Below are 23,455 nucleotides of genomic sequence, written 5' to 3' on the forward strand. Positions count from 1 at the left end.
AACGGCTAACATGCTAACTATTATTTTTATGTCACTAGTCACTTGAAACAAATTTAGGACGACAGGAGACAGGTTGAAATAAACTGAAATTTCCCTTTAACTCTTGGTAAATGCAGACCCCTTTTACGTCAAAAAGTTTCTCAGTTTTTGGATTCTCCGTTCACCGTGGAGGCATGCAAGAAAAACAAAGCCTTCTTGACAAATTCAGTGCAAGTAATTGATGCACAAATGGTCATTTTATGAGTGAAGTATTACTTTAATATGGACAAAAGGTGCAAATACTGTAAATTTGGTAGTTTAATAGGCTGCTCAGACATCACTTTTTTGGATATCCAGGAGGAGTTATGCCTGTCTTTCCATTTAAAGCTCAGAAATTTGATTATGTTCAATCAGAAAGTTGTCTATTTTTTCCACATACTTATGGGTCTTTGATTTAGCTGTAAAACTGGTTTTAAAGGTGGCATTAAATATGGTGAAATATATTAGATTTGATGTTCATGAATCTCTCCTACAGACACATGTACCCTCCCTGCTTCCTTCCTTCACTGGTCTGCCTGGTTATTATTTGTCTTTCCCAGTGTGACGGCCAGTACATCCCCCTGCCCAGCCTTCAGGGGATCGCAGTGTTAAACATTCCCAGCTACGCAGGCGGAACCAACTTCTGGGGCGGCACCAAGGAGGATGATGTGAGTACATTTTACAGTACACTGGATGGACTCTGTGTAATGTTCCATCCTGTGGGAAGTGCCCCTGGTGGGCGACTCAGAGCACCTTGGGAGAGGGAAAGAGGAGGGGGAGGGGGGTTTCTCTCCTCGAGCTCAGCAACTGGACAGAGAACGTAGCTCCACCTCTCTCTTTCTACTCCTCACTCTTTCTCTGTCATCCTCTCTGTTGTTAAATCTGGACAGAGCGCCTGGATCCTGGTTTAACATGACCCCGATGGCCCCGAGGTGCAGGGGGAGGGTCGGTTAGAGAGATATTTGTGCTTGTTTGTTTAAGGCCCAGAGCACAAGGGCTGCTGAGGGATTAGAGTCAGTTTGCACACACACACACACACACACACACACACACCCCTCAGTGAGCCCCTGCAGAGGTTACCCTTGGACACACATACAGTATGTGCATTCGGCGTTATGTAACTGTTTCGCTGGAGAGGAGGAAGCAGGGAGAGGACATTTAGTTAAACTTAGTCACTGCACACACGCAGTGACACACAGAGATACATTACAGTCAAAGTTTTCCCTGAATAGATGAGCAGATCTCTCTATTCTCGAGTCTAATAATACACTTTGACACATAACAGCTGATCTGTGGTTTCAGTATAAAACAGAAATTGGGTTTACATGATATGATGTAGTGAAAATACACATTATTTTTATCAAGAACTGATGATAACGGTGAAGATTTGTGCTTGATCAACATGTTACCACCTCTGCTTTCACACTAGACGCAGCGCTTTTGCTTAATGTCTTTAGGTTTCCATCTAGTGGTCTGAGCGACACATGACAACACATCCGATCGTGTCGTTTGATCATTTAATCTCACCTAAATGTTTCTATCCAGCATTTTTTTTTTGCTGAGCCTCTCTCTATGTTCCTGGGCAGATGCTGACTCGTCATTGCTTTGACCTTTTCACGGGCAGTTTGCCGGCAGAGATCAATAACACACTTGTTTAGAGCCTCTCCTTTCAGAAACAATTCATTTCTCATTCAGGCTGCAGCTAAACCGAGCTGACAGGGCGAAATGTCTCCTTTCAGGCAGGTTTAAAAAAATCTTTCCCTGTCACAGTTATATTGAAGAATAAGGCTGGGATATTTTATATCTTTAACATCGTCAACAAATGTCATTTATCCTGCTAATTCCTGTGGCACTAACCCTCTTCTTCTTTAGTGCCAGAGACTACAGATAGATTTAGGAAAATAATCTAATTGCAATATTTCAAACCAATATTGTGATCGCAATTTGTTAAAAAGTCTATTAATCATACAGACCTGTATTTGTCGTGTAGGTCGGACGTTCCCTCTACATCAGGGGTAGGCAACCTGCAGCTCTAGAGCTGCACGCGGCTCTGTAGACCTTCAGCAGAACTGTTGATGTGATCATTTTGACAGACGATGTAATAAAGTAAATATATATGGTTTTTTTGCAGATATGTAAAGTGTGCAAGTATACAATGTATATAATACTGTTAGCGCTGTGTTTGCCCACTGAAAACACTAATATTTTGCTTAATGATTTGCTGATTTCACATAAACTCTAGACTTTATGTATTTGAAATTTACAACAGATGGCAAGTGGTACATTGTTATTGTTGGGCAAAGATGCATTGAACTAAAATCCACATCAGTGGTGAAATAAAGGCAACAAAAAATAAAAGTGACAGTCAACCGTGGCGAGACTGTACAAGGACATTTAAGTGTGTTATTGATTATAGATAACCTCACCAGCTGATTGATCTGATTTATTGATCTCAGCAAGCCCTTGTGTAAAACAGTGCTTACTGCCTACACATTGTGACACATAATGTAACATATGTGTCTCTAGTCCATAAATATTAATATCTATGTGCATCTCTTTTTTTGTATAATAATTTTGTATATTATTGTTTTTCTTAAAACAGTACTGTCCACAGAGGAATTTTAATAGTGCCCAACCCAAGTGAGGGATTGTAATAGGAGGCAATCTGCAACCTCGCCACTAGATGCCACTCAATCCTGCACACTGCTTCTTTAAGAGAGATTTAATTACAGTACACAGTGACCAGAATGTCATAATTGTGTCGTGCAGATCTTCTGCGCTCCATCGTTTGATGATAAGATCCTGGAAGTCGTGGCTGTGTTTGGGAGCATGCAGATGGCTGTGTCCAGAGTCATCAAGCTGCAGCACCACCGCATAGCACAGGTGAGAACACACACTAAGAACAATATGAAAATGAAACACATGTAAGGATATGTGCATCTAACTGAAGCTTCTCTGTCTGAATCAGTGTCGAACAGTGAAGATCACCATCCTGGGTGATGAGGGGGTTCCCATCCAGGTGGACGGTGAGGCCTGGATCCAGCCGCCAGGAGTCATCAAGATCCAGCACAAGAACAGAGCTCAGATGCTCACCAGAGACCGGGTGAGACAGACAGAGGGAGGCAGTGAGAGGAGGGGAGGTGAAGAGCAGCAGGTGTCTGGAAAGTTTTAAGAATAAAATGAACATGAGTGACGAGGTTGGGTTTGGGGTGAGCGTCGTGCTGCTAGATGGACAGAGCTTTACAAGAATTGCTTTACACGATATGCTTTGATTTTCCCTGCAGGCGTTTGAGAACACGTTGAAGTCGTGGGAGGACAAGTTGAAGTACGATAAGCCTCCTCTGCGTCCTCACCTCTACCCTCAGCAGTCCGTGGATCTGGCTACAGAGGACGAGGCCGCCCTGGTGCAGATGTGCGCCCGCGCTGCAGAGGAGCTCATTACAAGGTAAACACACACTCCCATGAATATCAGGTCTCACTCTGCAGCTCCACAGGCTCTGCAGATATATGAAGAATCCAGGAAATCACCTTTTTTATCATGACTGGTGCCCACTGACATGGCCTCTGTCTAAACACAGGATATGTGAGGCTGCGAAGACCAATGGGCTTTTAGAGCAGGAGCTGGCTCATGCTGTTAACGCCGCATCTCACGCCATCAACAAAACACATCCTAAGTTCCCAGAGGTGAGCCATCAGCACCAATCACACAATGTATAGTGGTTTATATTTTAGGTATTTTTAGCCTTTAATTGATAGGACAGACAAGTGTAAAGGAGAGAGAGGGAGAGAGAGAGAGAGAGAGAGATGCAGCAGGGGACCACAGGCCGGAGTCGAACCCGGCCCACTGCAGCAACAGCCTTGTACATGGGGCGCCTGCTCCACCACTAAGCCACCAACGCCCCACGTATAGTGGTTTAAATTCTAGGCTGAGCATTTGGATGTTGCTGTGTCTTTTGCTTCAATGCGTTTTAGAGTTTTTTCTTAATTTTTTTCTAAAGAGAGGTCCACAAGGAAGGTGTTCTTCAGATTCATGACGTGTTCTTAAACTGCAGGATTGTTCACACCTGTGGTCATATAATGATAAAACCCATTGTCCTCATTAGTTGACAGCTGATACTAATTAGCCTAGGCAAATGCCCCGCATAAAAGGGCACAAGACCACAGGGTGGTGTGCACACACAGACATTAAGAAAACAAATTGAGAGAATTAAGTAAAGATTGCCTAAATGAAAGTCTGAATTAGGCTCCAAACATTAAAAAAACGTCCGTGGTTCTGAAGTGGAGGCACTTCTGCAGAGAGCAAACGCCAAACGAACGGTCGTATTCACAGGTGCATCTCAAAAAATAAGAACATCATGGAAAAGTTTATTTTTTCCCATAATTTAAGTAAGTTAAGTAAGTAAGTTTTGGCACTGTGGGCAGGTACCACGTCCTGCTGCTCTAAAATCTGACTTTGGACTTGATAAAACACTTTAAGCAACTTGGATTCTGTGCCTCAATGCAGCCAGCCATTTCAACAATGACCTTCTGTGGGTTACCCTCCTTGCAGAGGGTGTCAGTGAGTGTCGTCTAGACAACTGTTAAGTCAGCAGTCTTCACCATGATACGGTTTTGTGCACAGAACCAGACTGAGAGGTCAAACCTTTGCAGGTGTTTTGAGTTAATTAGCTAATTAGAGCTCTTCTCCAGACTGTGTCTAGAATATATTCAGTTTTCACTTTCTGAAATAACTGACAAGAAGTATTGAACTTTTTCCTGATGAGATGAGATGCACCTGTAGTAGCATCAGAGGTGGGCGGACAGTGACTACGTAGACAGTTCTTACTTTTATACTACTTGCAGTGCTTGAAGAAGAAAAGGATAATGTGTCACAAAATCAGTCTTGAATTTGGTTTAGAATGATCTTGAAAAGGTCTTAAAAAGCATGAAATGTCTGACACCTGTAGAACCCATGTGTGAGATTATATTAAACTGTTGTGTGTGTTTGCAGAGTCTGACCAGAAACACAGCTATAGAGGTGGCCAGCACTGTCAAAGCTCTGTACAACGAGACCGAGTCTCTGCTGCTGGGCCGAGTCTCTCTGGTGAGTTGTCATAGAGACTTTTACTTTGATACATTATTTAACTAGGATTCTTCTGGGGTATTATAAGTCGGTGTCTTATTTTTGCAGTCCTCCTCACGGTGTGCTGCATGTAGTTGATCTCGGCATGTGTTTTCTTTTTACCCCATTGCAGCAGCTGGACCCGCCGGAGGAGGAGCAGCTGTCCAGTGCTCTGCAGAGTTTGGAGTTGGAACTGGGCAAACTGGGAGAGATCCCCTGGCTCTACCACATACTGCAGCCCAATGATGAGGAGGTGAGCAGCCTCAGTAAAAACACACTCACGCATGAGCATGCGCACACACACACACACACCGTGTGTTATAGTTCTATAAAACAGATAACGTTACAAACAATGTGTTGTACTCATGTCCCTCAGCACACATGTACTGTATGTCTGTGGTGTAACATGGCTCCAGGTAACGGGAGAGCTGAGTAGCTAAATGAAAGGCTATAGGTTGACTGTGCTTATGTACCAGGACCACTCTCTGGGTTACGGCAAGAGGAACAGTCGCAGCAGCATGTTTCGCATAGTGCCCAAGTTCAAGAAGGAGAAGGCCGCCAAGAAGACGAGTCCTCAGTCAGGTAGGGCTGTGACCACTTTTCCTTCAGTAGAGAACAGACTGGACAGACAGACAGACTGCTGACAGGATGGGGAGTCAGGCAGAGTCAGGGCTGTACCGAATGGTTTGAAGCTTCAAAGGTTCATTCATATGTTGACAAAAATCAAATGATGCAGCTTTTTTGATGTCAGTGCATTCTGTTTAGACCTGGTATTTCTGCACAGCTGCAGATAAAGATGAGGCTGCACGAGACTGTTTCTGACTCGACTCGTGTGATTCAAATATTAGCCTTATCCAAAAGTCAAATTGTATTGCATAAAAAAGTTAGGTGTAATCATTTCCAAAATGTACATGTTATTCTCTAACTCAGAATTTCCTGCGTTACTCCATAATTTTTGGCATTTAGGCTGCAGTTAAAAAACTGTTGCTCGCTGCACACAAATGGAGGCATGCACCTGTATTACGAGACGGTCCTGCAGAAATCCAACAGCACCACAAATTACAATTCTTTAACCACAATAACAAAAAATCTATGTCGGCTTTGACACCAGTGGTGTAGTGGAGGGTACAGGCAGGTATACCTGGTGCACCCACCTCTTTTATCCCCACCTATCAGCCAAAAAGCTGTTGGAATATAGAGGAAAGTAAACCCACAGGGTTCCCACACAATCACATTCTCCAGGCCTGGATAAGTCATGGATTAGTAAAAATCATTGAAAGTTTTTGAAAAGTTATGGAATTTTGTTGTACAGGAACCTTCAGTTGATAATCTTGTTTCCACATTTTGTTTTCCATCATGTACGTTTCTTTATTTTCTCTCCACGTTCCGTCTCTCCCTTCTTGTACACCAGCTACATGCAATTATGTTTGAAAAACCCTTGGTGAATGGGGCAAGAAAAAAATATATATTATGGGTTCCTGAAAAGTCATGAAAAAGTTTTGAAATTTAGTCCATGAAAATTGTACCCAGTTCCTCCTTGGTAACCTACGCATCCACCTAGCAGTGCTCCCACTTTATGAACTACCACTGCACCACTGTGAAACACTAAAATTAGCCCGCTGCCTGCGTGTATTTATGTTGTCAAAACTGACTTAAAGAAAGTTGATTCGTTTAAAAAAGACTGATTTATTCCAATGAATCACTTAATTCAAACTGAGGATTTCGTTAGAGGGTGTTTCATCTTTTTTAAGGTTGACGACGTCATAAAAGACAACGACAGACATCCGAAGCTTCATTTGAAAACCTCAATAGAAAAATCTATTGTGACAAAAAAGAAGACATTCGGTACAGCCCTAGTCAGAGTCAGCCCCCTGTGCTGTGGGGATTTCAGGAGGAGCATCATTTGCAGTTCTGGCTTGGTAAGACCGTGCTGATGACATGAGCTCAACATCCTGGTTCACTCTCTGTATCAGTCTGGACTCAGTGCTGCCCCAAACACTGTCAGTGGGTGGGAGCACTCGCCTTGACAGACAAACGTCTTCAGCCAATCAGTGTAACAAAACACAGAGGAGCATCTTCTTCATCACTTACTGAACCAGCTGATCAACTCAGCAGTATGTTTGACAGTACTGTACGCTGGAGGGCCAGACATATAATTGCAGATGCATCACATCCATCACACTCAGAGCTTGAGCTGCTTCTGTCTGGGCGTCAATTTAGGGTCCCAAGAACCAGTCAAAATATATACAGTAGAAGTCCTTTATTCCCTGAGCCATGCAGGTGATGAGCACACACTGTATCAGGGACACTGCTGTTTCATAAGATGTGCTCCCTTTTAGTATTTACTGAACCGACTGTGAAAATGTTTTTAGTGGTGTATCGTGTCATGTGTCTGTATGTGCCTTTGATGTTTGAGAGAAGCCAAAGACATATTTCTATTGAGCTGGACTGTAAAGTTAGCCATCTGTCTTTTGCCAAATCCAGTCAGAAGAACAGCGGAAACCACTTTTCCTCTGAGAAACTCTGCGAGTGCATACTCGTGTTCGTGTTTAATTGTTATTGACTCTATTCCTGCAATAACTTCACTTACTACTGTGTTTGCTCAGCTAGCGTTACAGTTAGCGTTGTTGCTTCAGGGGCCACTATTACTGTTCTGCAAGCTGCGGCCTGAATTTTACATCATCAGCTACAGCGTAGTCCCTGATTGGCTGCGTATGTTGTCAGCTATGGTGCGGATTTGCTGTGATTGGATTTTAATTTCTTCTTTGTTTTAAAAGTGTTTTGGGTGGCACAGAGTCCAGACTGATACAGAGTGACAGGATGTTGAGCTCACAGTCTTACCAGGCTAGATTATTACTGCCTTTTATTTGACATAGAAGCAAAAATGACAAATTGAAAGCTCAGATGATTCTACCTAGGAGGCTAAGCAAGATTTAATCAATCATAGTATGAAGTTTAAATGGTGTGGATGCTGCAGAAATAATGCCACACTTTTGGACACATACTCCACTACATACAAGTGGAAACCAGGATGATTATACTGAAGTGCTACCATCCTCTGTTCATTCATTAATACTGTATTCTGTGCTTAAGCTTCACACACTTCATGATGAAGATGCACTTTCACACACACACAAAAAAACCAAACTTCTATAGTCGTCATGATAAGCTGTCACGATGCCTCTCACTACCATCATGTTACAGTTCAAAGGTATCACTGCACAGTAGAAGCACAAAGAATGGGTGTGTGTTTGAGGTGTTCTGTCCCACAGTCTGACCTTAACCATCAACTCGCACCCCCTCCCCTCCATTCATGCTCTCATCCAGCTGTCTACATGATCTCAGAAGGCGCAAAGTCAGGAGGAGAACAAGGCTGCGCCGATGAAAGCCTGCAAGGGTCGAATGTTTCATTTGAACGCAAACCAGCCAGACATCTAAATATTTTAGTTTCAGCTTTAAAAAATGAGGGAAAAACTCATAATCGGAATTCTAGATGACCGATCTTAGTGGGTGTGGGTTTATAGGAGTAGTGAGTATATGTTGATGAGTCAGCTCAGGTTCGAGTGTAATCCCTTCCTCTCATCGCGGGCTGGTTCCTGATTAGTTGGGCTGTGTTTCCTGCAGACCGCACAGGCTTCCGCCTCCCTTTACCTCCTACTTTCTCTGTGTGTTCTGATACTGGTATGCATGATCCCAGCCTTCCTGGGCCGCCATCGGCCACTGCCTTGTTCTGACCAACCTTTGGCCTTTGTCAAACTCCTCCCTCCTCCGCCAGCTGCTGTCACCGCTCTCCTTCCTCCTTTCCTCTCTGGTGCTCTCCCTCCATTTTTTTATTCCATCTTTTCTTTCAATGATTTACCACAATGTGTGCCCATTTGTGAGGGTGTGTGTGTGTGTGTGTGTGTGACGACATATTCACGTACTGTACACATGCTGTAAGAGATGGCGAGATATAAAGGGCTTGAATGAGATAAGCAGTTGCATGCAGTGTGAGAATGAGAGTTTGTGGTGTGTGTGGATACCTGTGAGGCGCCCTGAGCCTCTCTCTGCTCTGCCCCGTGTGTGTGTGTATGTGTGTGTGTAGTGGAAAGATGGGGCACAGAGGAGGTGGGCGTCTGGCTGGAACAGCTGAGTCTGGGGGAGTACAGAGACACCTTCATTCGACACGACATCCGAGGCTCGGAGCTGCTGCACCTGGAGAGGAGGGACCTGAAGGTACACACACACACACGCGCGCCTGTTAACACACCTCAGTCCCTCAGTGAATCTGTGTGAACCCTCTCGTCCAACCCACAATCAAGTCTCTATCTCTGTCTCCTGTATTTCTTACGCTCTTTAACCTGTTTGATGTCTCCCCGTTTTGCCTCCTCTCGTGCTGCACTGCATCGCTCTGCTTGGCTTCTACTGTCTGATTGTTGCTTGGTGACAGAGACTCGCTGTAACCCACTAACACTGCGTATGTGCTGAAGAGGGGAAGCCCACAGGGGGCAGGGAGGGGCTGGGAGTAGATAGAGCAAACTGTGCTGGTTGTAGAGGCCAAAAGTGCAAAGTCAGGCAGTAGTGACCTTTCAACAGGTTCTCACCCCAACTCGTCAAGTGCGGCCGGTTATCAGTGGCGCTAAACTTCAAACGGTGACACTCTAGGTCAGTAGTTCCCAACTGGTCCATCCACATGATCCAGATTTCTCTTCAGTCATTAGTTCAAGCTCCACACTGTTCAGTATATTTAGGGTCATACTTGCGTTTGGCCATGTTGTCGAGTTAGTTTGCTGTCTCTGTCAAGTGGCCATCTGCTATTCACTCAGCTGCAGAAGGGAAACAGCACCTCAGAATAAAAGCTCTGTACCAGTAATTCACTGTACTTAAAAATTAAGTGTGTGTTTTTTGTTTGTTTGGTTTTTTTTTTTCAAACTTGACACGTTTGTGAGTCACTTGTGGTCCATTCAGAATGGACATGCGACCCACTCTTGGACTGCGACCCACCAGTTGGGAACCACTGCTCTAGGTAACCCTTTAGCATCAGTTTTGGACGTGTCAGTTTCTGCTCAGTACATGCATACAGCCTTTTAAAATTAACGTCTGTGTTTGCAGGAAACGGGTTTCTGCACTGATTCACATCCAAAACTGCTCTGTTAGGTTCAGGCAACAAAACTTCTTGGTTAGGTTTACGTTGGGTTCACGCTGCATGCGGAAGTGCCACGAAGCGTGCAGATTTTCCGCAGAGCACTGCCCACTAGCTTATAGCACCAGTGTCAGGCGATTGGGCTGTTCACAATGGACGTGGCGTGGTGCCGAACGTCCTGGGCCGCTCGCAATCTGCAGCAATGTTTTCAGCGTCTGGTCTTTTTTTTTCCAGAAGACGCAAACAAATCTGGCAGGAACACACTAGAAATGTGTTGTCAGTGATAAAAGGGATATATTACATCTGATATAAATGATGAATAAGAAAATGCAGCCCATGCTTCCACATATTTGTCAGTTTTGATTAAACAGAGAGCGAAAAAGCCACAAACACACACACACACACACACAAACACACAAGCAGACAGAGACAAATGCGAATAAGAACAGAGCAGAATCTCTTGCTGACCAGCACAGAGACATGTTATTTAGGTTTGGGCAACTAAACTACACAGTTAGGTTTGGGCAGCAAAGCTTTTTGGTCAGGTTTAGGCAACAGAATCTAGGTTAGATTTGGACAATAAAACCAAACAGTTAGGTTTAGGAACCAAAACTAATTGCTTACGTTTAGGCAACGGAACTATTCGATTAGGTTTTGACAAGAAACTACGCCGCCCAGTTGAAGTTGCAGAGTGATTGACAGCTGTGTAGAGAATGCCATTGAAGGCTGTAGGAAGAGGAGGAGGGACATGATTTTTTTTTTTTTTTTTTTTTTTTTTTTTTAACAGACTTTCTGTTTTATTTATTTCTTTTAGAATATAGAGACAGTTTCAGTGAGTACGATACAAAGTTATTCACATTGAAGTTACCAACTGTAGCTCTGAATTTGGTCATTAAGTAATTGGGACTGACCCCGAACAGATCATTTTACAGTTGAAGAATAAACTCATCAGTTTTGTCTGGTGGACAAACCTATTAATGGAGACACTGTTTCTAAATTAAGTCAAAAATGTGTTTAGATTTCCGCGATATTTCTTGAAGGCTCTTGTCACTATTTCACCAACGTGTGTGCCGGTGCGAGTCTATCTGTTAGAAGCTAACATTGGCCGCTGATATCGGCCCGCCGGTTTAGTTGGTTAAAAAAATACTTTCTTTACACATATTAGTGTGCAGCAACAGAATGCCAACTTTTAATGACACTGGCATGCACACTCACTTGATTGTCTCACATTAATCCAATATAGTGTGTGTGTGTGTGTGTGTGTGTGTTGCTATCCTGTTTTATTATAGTAGATAAAAATAAAGCTGGCATGATGAGTCAGTTGATCAATAGGTCAACAAATCAAAATCTAATAGAATTTCATAAGTACAGTTTATGATGCTGAGACCACCTGCAGAGCAAAGGGTGTGTTTTTGGTGATCCAGTGGAGCATTTGGTACGATCTGTCTGCTGCTCACCTGCTTGAGCAAAGTTAGCTGCATAGTGTGTACATCTGTTCTGTGATATTTCGTTACCCACATAAAACTCCCAAAAATCACTCACTCAGTCCACTTGTATTCATGTGTTGCTTGTTTGTTTCACAGCTGACCACAGAAAAAGTACTGATTCATTCTGTTTACAGTAACACTGCCTCTGAGACAAAGTGCAGAGTAATGTGTGATTTCCACTGTATCTCTCATCAGCGACAGCAGCTAGCTTGCTAGCCTCCTCTTACAGCTGACATTTTGACTTCACAGCAGGAAAAACACAGGTGTTGTTCAGTTTTATTTAAGTGAGCTAGTGAAGTCATGACAGTGTGATGTGAGCCAGCACAAAACTGAAGAAACTAGACTGAATTCTGCCATCATTCATTTTATTATTCACACATGTGCTTTTCCCACTGTGACATGTCAGAATATCTCAAGTAAAAAAGGCTTGTGTGCTTTCTTTATAGTCACCTGAAGACATTAGTTATTTGGTGATAAACTGAAAACCTGAAATAAAGAATTAAATTATTGATTTATTCTGGCCTGATGAAAAGTTATGGGATTACCAAAGTCATTACAGTTCGTCCTGATGATGACATGAATGTCTTCCAACAGGTGCTGAGACATTTCACTCAGACCCACAATTACCAACCTCATGGTGCTGGTAGAGAAAAGGTCAGAGCAGGGGTCAGCAACCTTTACTATCCAAAGAGCCATTCTTTAGGCCAAGAAAGAAGCCGCAAAACATATTTGAGCCATGTAATGAAGGTAGCAGTCTCTTACGTCTAAATTAGCCTTTCAACATCACTAAGGGCCGTAATAGACTTGCCACTGGATCGAACATACGCGTACACAATGCGCCGTGTTTGTGTATATACTTGCTGCAGCACTACGCAGCCAAAACGCACAATACTGGCGATCTCCACTTGGGGCAGACAACAGAAATATAACCCAGAAATTGGGTAGTGCGTGCCGGGTGTTGTAAGCAAACATGGATGCCCTTGATATGCTCTATGAGGAAGAAGAACTATGTTACTATGTAACAGCGTGGAAACATCATAGAGATGCGGGTAGTTCCGCACCAGGTCTGTCAGCCTCTCTTCAAAAGTTTCCACCATTGCTCTGACAGCAACTCCGTCTGGTCTGATCTCACGGTCACCATGAGCGCCTCTAGCGGTCATGTCAATATTGCATCTCATGCACACGTCACGGTACCTCGCATTTATCAAACAAACGCAGATCACGCATGGCATCCATGATGCGGTCGCATTCGCGTTGTGATAGGCAACCTAATAGGCTGAAATGAGCATTCATGTATACGTTCTCCCACAAGGTGGCACTCTGCAGTGTGCTGCAATGTGTCCACTTAATATTAAATTCTCTGTCTTGTTCCCTATCTTCCCTATCTTTTTTGGATTTAGAGTCTATAGCTAGTCTTGCTTGGGAGACTTAAGACTAACCACCACTATTGAGGTTCGGTAAAATGTAGAGGAAAAGGCAGCGTACAAGGCTCATTTTACTTGACAAAATAAAACAATTCTTAATTTGGTGTACAGGCTACACATTTTTAACAAGTGGAAAATGTAAGAATCACTAATTAAAATTAAAATTTTTAAAAATGACGGCAATGGTCATGAGCTTTAAGTAGTAAAAGAGTAAGACTACAAATGAATTTCCTCTGTAGGGTGGCTGGGTTTAGCTGTACAGATAGGGTGAGGACAGGGCCTCGGGGCAGACTCAGAACACACTGGAGGGATTATATATCTCATCTGGCCTGGGAACGCCTCAAGATCCACCAGGAGGAGCTGGAAACGTTGCTGGGGAGAGGGACGTCTGGGGTGCTTTGCTCAGCCTGCTGCCCCCACAACCCGGTCCCAGATAAGCAGATGAAAATTGAAAGATAAAAAAAGAACCATTATTCATATCACTATATTTTTTTTGGCGAAGTCACTGCCCCACACTGGAGAGGGGCTTAGGAGCTGCAGGTTGTCTACCCCTGAGTCAGAGGATCACCAAAGTCTTTAGGGTTCAAGTCCTCTAGATCATCATGGATATGTGGACACAGCTTCATGCAGACGGTCCAGCAGTTGTTGATATTTCAGTCCTTCAGTGTTTGATTATATTAAATGTCTCTTTGTGTTTTTAAGTGTTGGTCTTCCTGTTTCTCCTTCAGGATCTGGGGATATCGAAAGTGGGTCATATGAAGAGAATTCTCCAGGGAACTAAGGACTTGGCCAAGGCCTCTATGGTTGACCTCTAACCCGGAAGCAGAAGCTACCAGAGAGGGGAAACAAACATTCCCCTCACATCAGTGGAGGAGTTTGGGAGCACCGAAGGCAGTGAAGGAGAAGATAGGTATTCATGGAGAGCTGGATTTGATCCGTCTGCTGAGACAGCCTTTGTGATGTTGTGACCAAGAAACGTTAGTGTGTTCGTTTGTGCTTTGGTGCCAAAATGACAGACGAGACAGAAGCGGATGGAGATGCAAAAGGAAGTCATGGATCTTCACAAAACAACAAAAAAAGCCATTTCTAAGTTAATAACCATTCATAGCACACAATCAGGTATGCAACTAACCATACTGTTGACAGTTGACTTGTTGTTTAAGTTGTGATAACAAACTAGTAGCAAAACCAGGACTTCCATGAGTGTGGGGTTTAGTTTCAGTTCAGTTGGGTCGTGTGATGTTTGCTGGGTCTCCGCCTCACATCACACAGCTGCAGATGCATTAGAGCAACCCTCGGGTTTCACGTAGCACTGCTGTTCAGTGGAGACAGAGGAGATAAACGTGTGACATCACAGTCTCTAGGTGGCAATCTGGAAGGTGTGGTGGGATACTGTCGCATGCTATGCTTGCTCAACTTTAGATATGTTTAATTGCATGATTAGTGTCTTGATTTTTTTGTGTGCAGAATAACACTTGAACAAGTTTTACATAAGTATTACGATGCCATTTGTTACTACTGAAAGCATCCTCTTTTTTTTTTGGGTCTAAATCCAACTTATTTTCTAGCTTTAATTTATTTTGTTTGCATGATAAATGACGTGTCAAAGATTTGTGTCAGGTGCCATATTTTCGGTCATTTAGTGTAAAACGTGCTTTATTGGTAGAAGTCATAAGAAGTTTAAAAAAACAGCTGTTGATGAGGTATGAATATATGGAATTGATATCTGTAAGTTGACACGTTCTCTGTGGATGTGAAATCAGTACCAAAGTGAATGTCTAAGAAAATCATTTGATGACGTTGTTCAGGTCGCACCTCTTAATTTAATAGGCCAGTAGGTTGTAGTTTTTAATTCCATTTAAGGCGGGAAAGAAATTAGCGTTAGTCACAGAGAACGTTGAAACGTTGGCCTGAAGCCGACTTTATAAACTGTAGGGAGTCTTCTCTTTTTTTAAGGAACACTTAAAAGGCACTTTTTACTTCTTGCTTTATGCAAGTGCAAATCCTCATATCATTACATAGAATTAACGGTTCACCTCAACTTTTTAACTTTTGGCGATTTAACACAGTATTTAACACTAACGAGAATAGGAGTTAGATATTGGTTTTGAATATGTAATAGAGCAGTTGATCTGCAGCCTGCATAGCATCGTTCAAGTGCAGCTTTTTATTTTCTTCAGATTAAAGTGAGACGTTGATAGAACACTACTTTTAGTTTCTTTTAAGACTGGTGGCATTACAGGGTATATTTCTATATGTGATGCTAAGTTTGTAAATATACATATGCACTGTATATACAGTATACCAGTGTATGCAAACAATGTTTGTAAGTGTTGTAGTCGGATGCATTTGTAGATTGCTGACATGGCATGCATTGTCAACAGCTTACACATTTGATTGTGTATATTACACCGTAACAATCGTTGATTTTGTTCTAATCTCTTGTACATGATAATGCTGTTGTATTCTAATGATGGTGCAATATTTTATCTCTTGTTTTGATACTGTCTCTGCAGCTTTTCCGACATAATGTTTCTCAGCAGGGGATAAAAAAAAAAAAAACACACAAAAAAAAAACCTTGAGAGTTTTTTGTACACGTACTCCCCTCCTCGAAGTTTGGGGATTAAGATTTTAAAGGTTTGACCCGTAGACAGACTGCTTTTTCTTACAGACTCCAAATTTCTTCCAGCGGTTCACTAGTTTGTAGTTTTGCTCCTCCGTGCTTCCAAGATGATACTCTAAAGCAGGACTGTGTCAGCGAATGAGTAGAGTGGGCAGACATGACTGTTGTGTTCACATCAATCACAATGTATCTGTGTGCGTTTGGGTGTGTCTGCTACAACGGTGGCATATTGTACCTTATCAGCAATTGTATATTTACCATTGCCAACTAATTTTATCATGTGAGTTCAGCTCTGATCGTCCCCATCTTTGGAGGATAATGTGTTGCTTGTGTGATGTTTATTTTTATTTCTCAGATTAAGGGACTGTTCTTTATTTATGAGAGGGGAGAAGGTGCTGCAAAACAGGGGAGGCTCTTCATATAATTTTTCTAAGCTCTGGGGAAAGAGTGATGTTTTTTTATTTTGGCCTAAGGGAGGGACATACAACTTTTAAACTTTTCAATTTAATTCTGAACCCCAAAACCCCAGGTGGGTTTAAAAGGCATGTTTCTTTAAAAAAAAAAAAAAAAAAAATCACCAAAATTACACCATTTATTATCGCCAGAAACTAAAAAACAAAAATTATTGTCAGATTTTTTCAATTTCCAACAATCCTTGAACAGATCACGTGTTACAACCGCTTTTGTCAGGAAATATAAGAAAATCTAAGCTTAAAAAAGTGATTTTATCTACATCACTTTATTCTACATCTCATTCAAAATCTCGCCCCAAATAAGCCATTTGCACTAACCAGATCCTTTAAATAAAATGATTAATTAATTAATTAATTAATTTAATTTAATTTAATTAATGAATTAGATTCTGTGTTTCTACATGAATGACAGTAGTGAAAAAAGTTTGTTTTTTTAAAGTCTAAGATTTCGTATTGATTTCGTATTTCGTATTAAATTTGATCATCAGAGAGTCCATTTTTAAATTTAATAATGGCTGTTGTGCCAAGTTACTGATATTATTCTGGCCGCTGCTGCCATTGACATGTATGTTACGTTTTATTTGGGACAAAGGTAAAATATTTGTAGCTCTGGGAAGAGGTCAAGTAAAAACAAAAGTCACACCCCAGTCACCGTCCTCTTCTGATAAATAACGAACAGTCTCTAAGATGTCGCTGTTAACAATTTGTTTCTTTTTTTCACCTGAATACTGAGTGCTAAAATTTAACAAGGTGCACATGTTTCCACCTTTCATCATCTTTCAAAGAATCCTTAATGATAATAGAATGTGAGTGAGTCAGGGGTTGAATCTCCAGCTGTCATGTATCGTCTCTAATGTCCCACCAGAGGGCGATGCATCACATCTCACCTCTCCACAGGCCCTGACCAACATGATTCCACAGACAGTCAGCTGTGTCAGGCTGCTGTGGTCCACATACTGCAGTGCTACTCTTAATGATTTCTCATTCATGCAGAAATCAATAAGGCTATCAATCATATTCAAATCCAAGATGAGTTTTTTTCATACAACTTAAAGCCAAAGAGAGGTTATAACCCACAAATTTACAAAGAGATCCAGGGTTCCCACGGTCATGACACTCCTTGGAGAGTTATAAATCTAGAAAAACTGTTTGGTGAAAAGTTTTGCATATATAATGTTTGGCTGTAGTTTAAAATATTTCATAACATGACGCAAAATACGTATTACTATTGTAAGATCTAGTGCTGTTCTGCGTGAGCATCGATTGGATCCTCCATTTTCTATCCACCACCAAAAAGAGGCGTGGCCTTGACGTTTTGCGACGTGCCAGTCTGGTCTGTTGGCCTGTGTGCTAGTTTGTGGCAGGTATTTCTAACTTGCGAGTAAAGATTGCAGGTTCGGAAATGTGTGTTCATGGGTCTAAAGTCATGGAAATGAGGTTATGGAAAAGTTCTGGAACAGTTTGGGACAATTAATTGTTAGAAGTGTGCGGGAACCCTGGAGATTCTCTCCCCTTTTATTGCACCACTGTCTTGTGGACAGATTTTTGCCTTTTATTGATTTATCGGATCAGATTAATTGTTAACTCTTTAACGACAGTTGGCCTTTTGCTCACCAGAAACTCTGGGTATACCATATGTTTAGTCTAAGTTGAAGCCTTTATGTTATTATGTGCTTTAAATGGAGCAGTAAGGTAGAACTGCTGTACGCTGCCTTGTTCCTGCAGTGTTCATTTTCCAGGGTGGTTCGGATTTTTTGAAACAGGGTTATATTAGGTACCACAGTCAGTTACCTACAGTTTGGAGAAGCAGGCTGGAGTATGACACAGACAGTTTAGCAGTGTACTGCTGTGGAGGGGTCAGCAACAAACATATTTTAGCCACCTAAAAAAAAATCAGTATCAGTTTAAGTGTATGTTATATTTAGAATATTTTCACGGCTTTACCTCTCCGTCAGACAGCCCGTTCCAATGGTGAAGCCGTTAGCGTCTTCAGTTCCCATCTATGCTCTCATCAACGCCACCAAACCCCATTGAGGAAAATTACAATTTTAGCTCAGTGAACACAGGAGCTTCTGGTCTACATCTGCTGCTATCAGTTAGTTAGTTTGTGTTATTATGGGACTTTGATGAATCCGAACCAACTCTTTTAAAAGCTGAAGTCACACCATAGCAATAACAAACTAACTGATGGAGGCAGCAGTAGACCAGCAGCTCCTGTGTTCAGCAATATTAAATCACTGTTTTTCTCAATGGAGTCTGGCCTTGAAGAGAGCGATATATATCTACATCCATTTTCTTTCATTTGGAAATCAGTGTCTGACATTAAGGTGAAGCAGTGAAAATAAAGCGTATACTAAAACTGATATTGATCTTTCTCAGCTGGGATTTTTTGCAGGTGGTTAAAATACATTTTGTTCCTGCCCCTCCCCTTCCATGCTCCATGTGTCCTGCTTCTCCAAACTGAGGGTAATATACTGTCTGTGGATAAATACCACATACAACCCAACTTCAAAATAACTGAACTATCTCTTTAAGTTTTGGCCTCTCATCCATTTACTCTCCACCATGCCAGTCACCAAACTGAATCCCCCAAAACTGTTGCAGTCCCTGAGCTGTGTCCATCTTTGTTTCCATTATCTGTGTGTGTCCAAAGTGTCTGCCGGGTTCTCTATATCTCAAGTGTTTCCGGCCCCAGACTCCAGGCGAGAGAATGCTTGACCTTTCCACACAGCGTGGAAGTAGCCACCTTTTCTCCCTTGCTGTGTTTTCCAGTGGTCTGTAAATAATGCTGCAAACTGCCTGGTTTTCAAAAACCAACGAAACCCATGCAAGGATCTCCAAAAAGACGGGATAGCATATAGTCTTTTGACGCGGTTCCTAAAGTGATGGGAGAAAAGTGAGTTTCATTTGTTTACATTATGTTTACAATGGCACAGTTTTAATTTTTAAGAATATATATGTAGGTATAAACAAGATTTGCATATTTATTGCCTATAAGGTTAAATGACATGATGTGTATTGTGTTTTCACATTTGGAATATAATGTTACAGTTGTCACCTGTATTACTATCTGGATGATTTTTGGTAAAGTAGTTGATAATTTTTATGACTACTAAGTGACTGTTTTCTGTGCCTTTTTATGGTTAGGATGCATGGTTAACTATTTATTACGATTTGGAGTCACTGAGATGTGTATTTTTGTATTCTGAATAAATAAATGGTTCAGCTTTTGTTGTACATTTTTAAGGTGCCTTAAAACAGGCTACCTATTCATATCTCTCTTCTTCAATAAAACCAAATACATATGCAGTGTGTTTCTGCCTCCTTTTGTGTTGATTTCACTTCCAGAAAAAGAGTCAGGGTTATAAAATGAGGAATATCTCAAGGGGATGAAATGGGTTCCAGTTGAGTGTAAGCAGATATATATATTTTTATACACAGCAGTTGCAGTTGCCCCCTTTTAAATGAAATGGATCTTCTGTTCAAAGTTTCTGTATTGTGCCATAGGATAAATGACTTGTGGCAAACGAATTCCATGTGGCATTTCAAAGTTTCAAAACCAGAAGTTGAATAGCCACATTGTGACTTAAGACTGTGGGCCATCTGTGACATTTGAAGTTCTTCTGGAACACCCACATCCCTGAGCATTTCTCTCCACATCCTCTCCTCTGGTGAAACTTCGCTCTCATCTTTTCTGCATTCTTGCTGAAGCCCTTCCACTTAAAGTCAGTGTTTTTTCTCATGTCATCTCGCTTCATCTGTAGTGACATGTTCTTTTTCTAAAGACATTTTTCAGGGCTTTATTGCCTTTAATTGATAGGACAGTTTATTGACATGAAAGGGAACGAGGTTAGAGATGACATGCAGCATAGGGCCGTGGGTTAGAGATGAATCCGCAGCTGCTGTGGCAAAGACAAGGCCTCTGTACGTGGGGTGCTTGCTCCACCAGGAGAGCGAATGGGCGCTTCTGTTTCACCAATCTTCAACAAGGAGTCACCTCAACATTTTTTCCCACGAGAAGTAAAAACACAGTTGTGCAGCACGTGGAATCTGTCCAACATCTATATATTGCGGCTGTTGATGTGCCCACAGTAGCCTAAGCAAAAGTTTCCAGGACAAGCAGGTTTTGCTTGCATTTCTTTCTGCGATGCATGGTCAGGACAATTCTACATGGAAATAAAAGAAGTGAAAACATCTGTGGTGTTGAGGAAATGAAAATATGGGAAACCATTTTAACATTTAGTCGCCAGGCCTGAGTTATTAACCCATTAAAGGTCTTACAGAGTAACATTTTGAGTGCATCTCTTAGTTCCTTCAGGCAATAACAGAGAAACAATGTTCTTTTTAATCTGGCCACACAGTTTTGGTTTACCAAACAATCAACGGCATGCTGGAAGCCACCTGAGACGGTTTGGTTTTTAAATTTGCAGTGTTATTAAATTGATTAACAATGTCTTACTACACGTTTAAGGACCCATAAAGGACCAATCAATACATGACTCTTGTTTCAACTTTATTATTTTTAATAGAGACTTAGTTACGTCTCTGTTCCAGTTAGCACCGCCAGTCACAGAGCTTTGGGCCGTTTCACTGATTCCCAAGACATTATTAATTGCCCGGGAAGAATGACCTACACACTATTAAATGTCACATGAGTATAGCATCAGCAGATTAAGTGACAAGGCTGTGTAAATGTACACACTGTGTACATTGTGTGTTATAAATCTGCTTTAAGCAGCTACAGAATGGGTGCTGTAATGTACAGGCCTGTACACTTACCGTAATTTTTCCAAAAACATGAGCAGTGGTTTTTAAATCTATGCCACATGCAAGATTTTAATAAATAAATATCTATTTTTTTTTTTTTAATTTCTTCTTTTCACTGTTGTAACTGCTTATATATATTTGTCCGCTGTGGCATAAAATGAAATTCCATAAAGACATAAATGTTTTTATAAAACCATAAACTGTATAAAACCCGTACAAAACAAACTGCAGTTCGATTGTTCTGTGTTCGACAGTGCCAGTCTATGAGTGCGACACATATGATCGGTTTCTCTGCGTGCGATTGATGACGCCTCAAACACTCTTGTTTTCATGGGAAGAAGGTGATGCACAGGAAATGGGGAGTTCGGTTCATTTTTGAGAGTCGGTTAAAATGAATCGTAAGAGGTTAAATCATATGTGTTTTCTCAATCTCATCCAGTTAAATATTGGGAAGATCTGGCTCTTGGTGGGGAAAAAGTATTTTACCCAACGAAATGCTGAAAATAGGTTGAGTTACTGTCCTGTCTCTATCAGCAATGAACACCATGTTGCCATATACTGGCAAAGAGGTCTGATACAGTATTTATTATGCATAACAACCACGTATCCTACCAACTTTTATTTGTAAAACGGGAATAATGAAGGGAATAGTGGGAAAACCAAGACAGGCAAACTGTTGCTTCCCTTAGGTTACCTTAAAGGAGAACATCACCTAAATGAAGAATTCTGATATGTTATTTTGGCTTAGGAAAGTTAAATCAGTATTAACCCATTCAGTCACAGGGGAGGATTTACATACATACAGCCTACTTTATTTAATTTACATACAGCCTACTGTGAAGTCAAACCGTCACATCTTACACGTACAAGTGCTGAACAACCACAAGAATGGAGGAGAAATTTGTTAATATACTGGATATATATACATTATACAGGGGGTCTGTCCTATCTCCCTGCACACTTCAGTCTTCCCTTCATCCAAACCAAGAACTCTACCTTGTGCCGACATGTTTACTTCTGATAATTTTATATCATAGCAACCAGATGCCGCCAAAGCTCCTCAGCAGAAAAAATGCAGGAAGTGCCCGCTTCCAGCTGGGCACTTCCTGAGGAACACAAGGCATTTTCAGGTGGGAAAAACACTTTGGTGGACACCCATGAACTCAGAACATTCCCCTAGGAGCTCTCAGCATCACCCATAACATCTTTCCCAATTCATTGTCTGTGGAGCACTTTCAGATTTTATACCCAAAGAACAGGCATATCCAAAGTCCGGCCTTAGAGACAATTATAAACAGCCCTCAGCTTGATTTTCAACATATACAGTATGTGGCCGGCCACAGATACTGGTTAAACAAGCAAAGTCACTTCGTATTTTTTCTCTTCACCTCACAATGGCAGGACTATCATACAGTTTGTAGACAGGAATCAAGTAGGAACAATGAAGACGGAATGAATGTGTGTTTATAATCAGCAGGTAGGTAAATAAAATTTAATTATACAGCCCATTTCACAGACACAGGTTACAAAGGGCTTTACAGGGGCAATATACAATGTACAAGAATGAAAACATAGAAGATAAAGTAACTATCCAGGCCACGTAGTTAAAAGCGCAACCACAGCAGCAGATATTTCCCGATAGGTAGCAGACATGGCCATGGCAAAGAAGCGTAAGGTCAACAGTAGCCATGTTTCCATCATCCTGTTTAGATGCGCATCTAGAAGTATCACATCGAAAAATTATGATGGAAATGCCAAAATTTGAATTAAAATCCACAAACTAAAATATGCTCGCTTTAGCCGCATTTTGGTTGATTCGAAGAAATGTTGATTCGCAAAACGGGGGATGGAAACAGTTATGTTCACATTAAGTCTGACGTAGCGCACCTCTCTCCATGGTGATATCCACACTCCGGGTCGGGAAGGCGGTGATGCATTTACAAGCTGGTTGCCAACCACCAGAAAACATAGAAGAAGAAGAATGCGAGACTTGTTTTGTTTCCGGTTCTGCGGAAAACTCACCAAAAACCATACATTTAATGGAAACACACAGGATTCATATTTCTTTTAATGCGCATTGCCCAATGATTCGAATCACTTTTGGATGGAAACATAGCTATTGAGGGCAGCCACTTGCAGAAGTGGTGGAACGTTGAGTACATTTTCAATAAAAGATGAAACAATTGCATTTGTTTTGTTTGTTTGTGATATTTGAAAATATCCCATTTAATGACAGAAGCAGCTGCCCCCAGGTATTTTTACAGTACCTAGTCTGGCCTCCATTCAAAACAGTTTGGACCCCTGCACTGTGACATCAAATTTGAGTTTTTGCACTCTAATGTTTTGGTTTTGTGAGCGAGTAGTTCATGTTAACGAATATTTTTAGACTGTCTCAGACTATAGAAATAACATGTATGAAATTTTGAAAACGGGTGTAGT

General features: G+C 41.5%; 1 protein-coding gene across 3 annotated transcripts in view; it reads left to right on the plus strand.

The window, feature by feature from the left end:
- Positions 1 to 15,180, plus strand: part of dgkh (diacylglycerol kinase, eta) — an 87,235-nt gene extending 72,055 nt beyond the window's left edge. For all 3 annotated transcript variants that reach the window (XM_049593730.1, XM_049593729.1, XM_049593731.1), the window contains 10 exons: positions 579 to 686; positions 2,788 to 2,901; positions 2,987 to 3,121; positions 3,303 to 3,463; positions 3,597 to 3,702; positions 5,009 to 5,101; positions 5,253 to 5,372; positions 5,596 to 5,701; positions 9,204 to 9,334; positions 13,881 to 15,180. In XM_049593730.1, the coding sequence (XP_049449687.1) occupies positions 579 to 686; positions 2,788 to 2,901; positions 2,987 to 3,121; positions 3,303 to 3,463; positions 3,597 to 3,702; positions 5,009 to 5,101; positions 5,253 to 5,372; positions 5,596 to 5,701; positions 9,204 to 9,334; positions 13,881 to 13,967 (1,161 nt within the window). In that variant the 3' untranslated portion in view covers positions 13,968 to 15,180. The remainder of the gene's footprint in view (positions 1 to 578; positions 687 to 2,787; positions 2,902 to 2,986; positions 3,122 to 3,302; positions 3,464 to 3,596; positions 3,703 to 5,008; positions 5,102 to 5,252; positions 5,373 to 5,595; positions 5,702 to 9,203; positions 9,335 to 13,880) is intronic.
- The last annotated feature ends 8,275 nt before the right edge of the window (positions 15,181 to 23,455 follow it).

This window comes from Epinephelus fuscoguttatus, linkage group LG13 (assembly GCF_011397635.1).
Source record: "Epinephelus fuscoguttatus linkage group LG13, E.fuscoguttatus.final_Chr_v1".
In the NCBI taxonomy this organism is placed as follows: Eukaryota; Metazoa; Chordata; class Actinopteri; order Perciformes; family Serranidae; genus Epinephelus; species Epinephelus fuscoguttatus.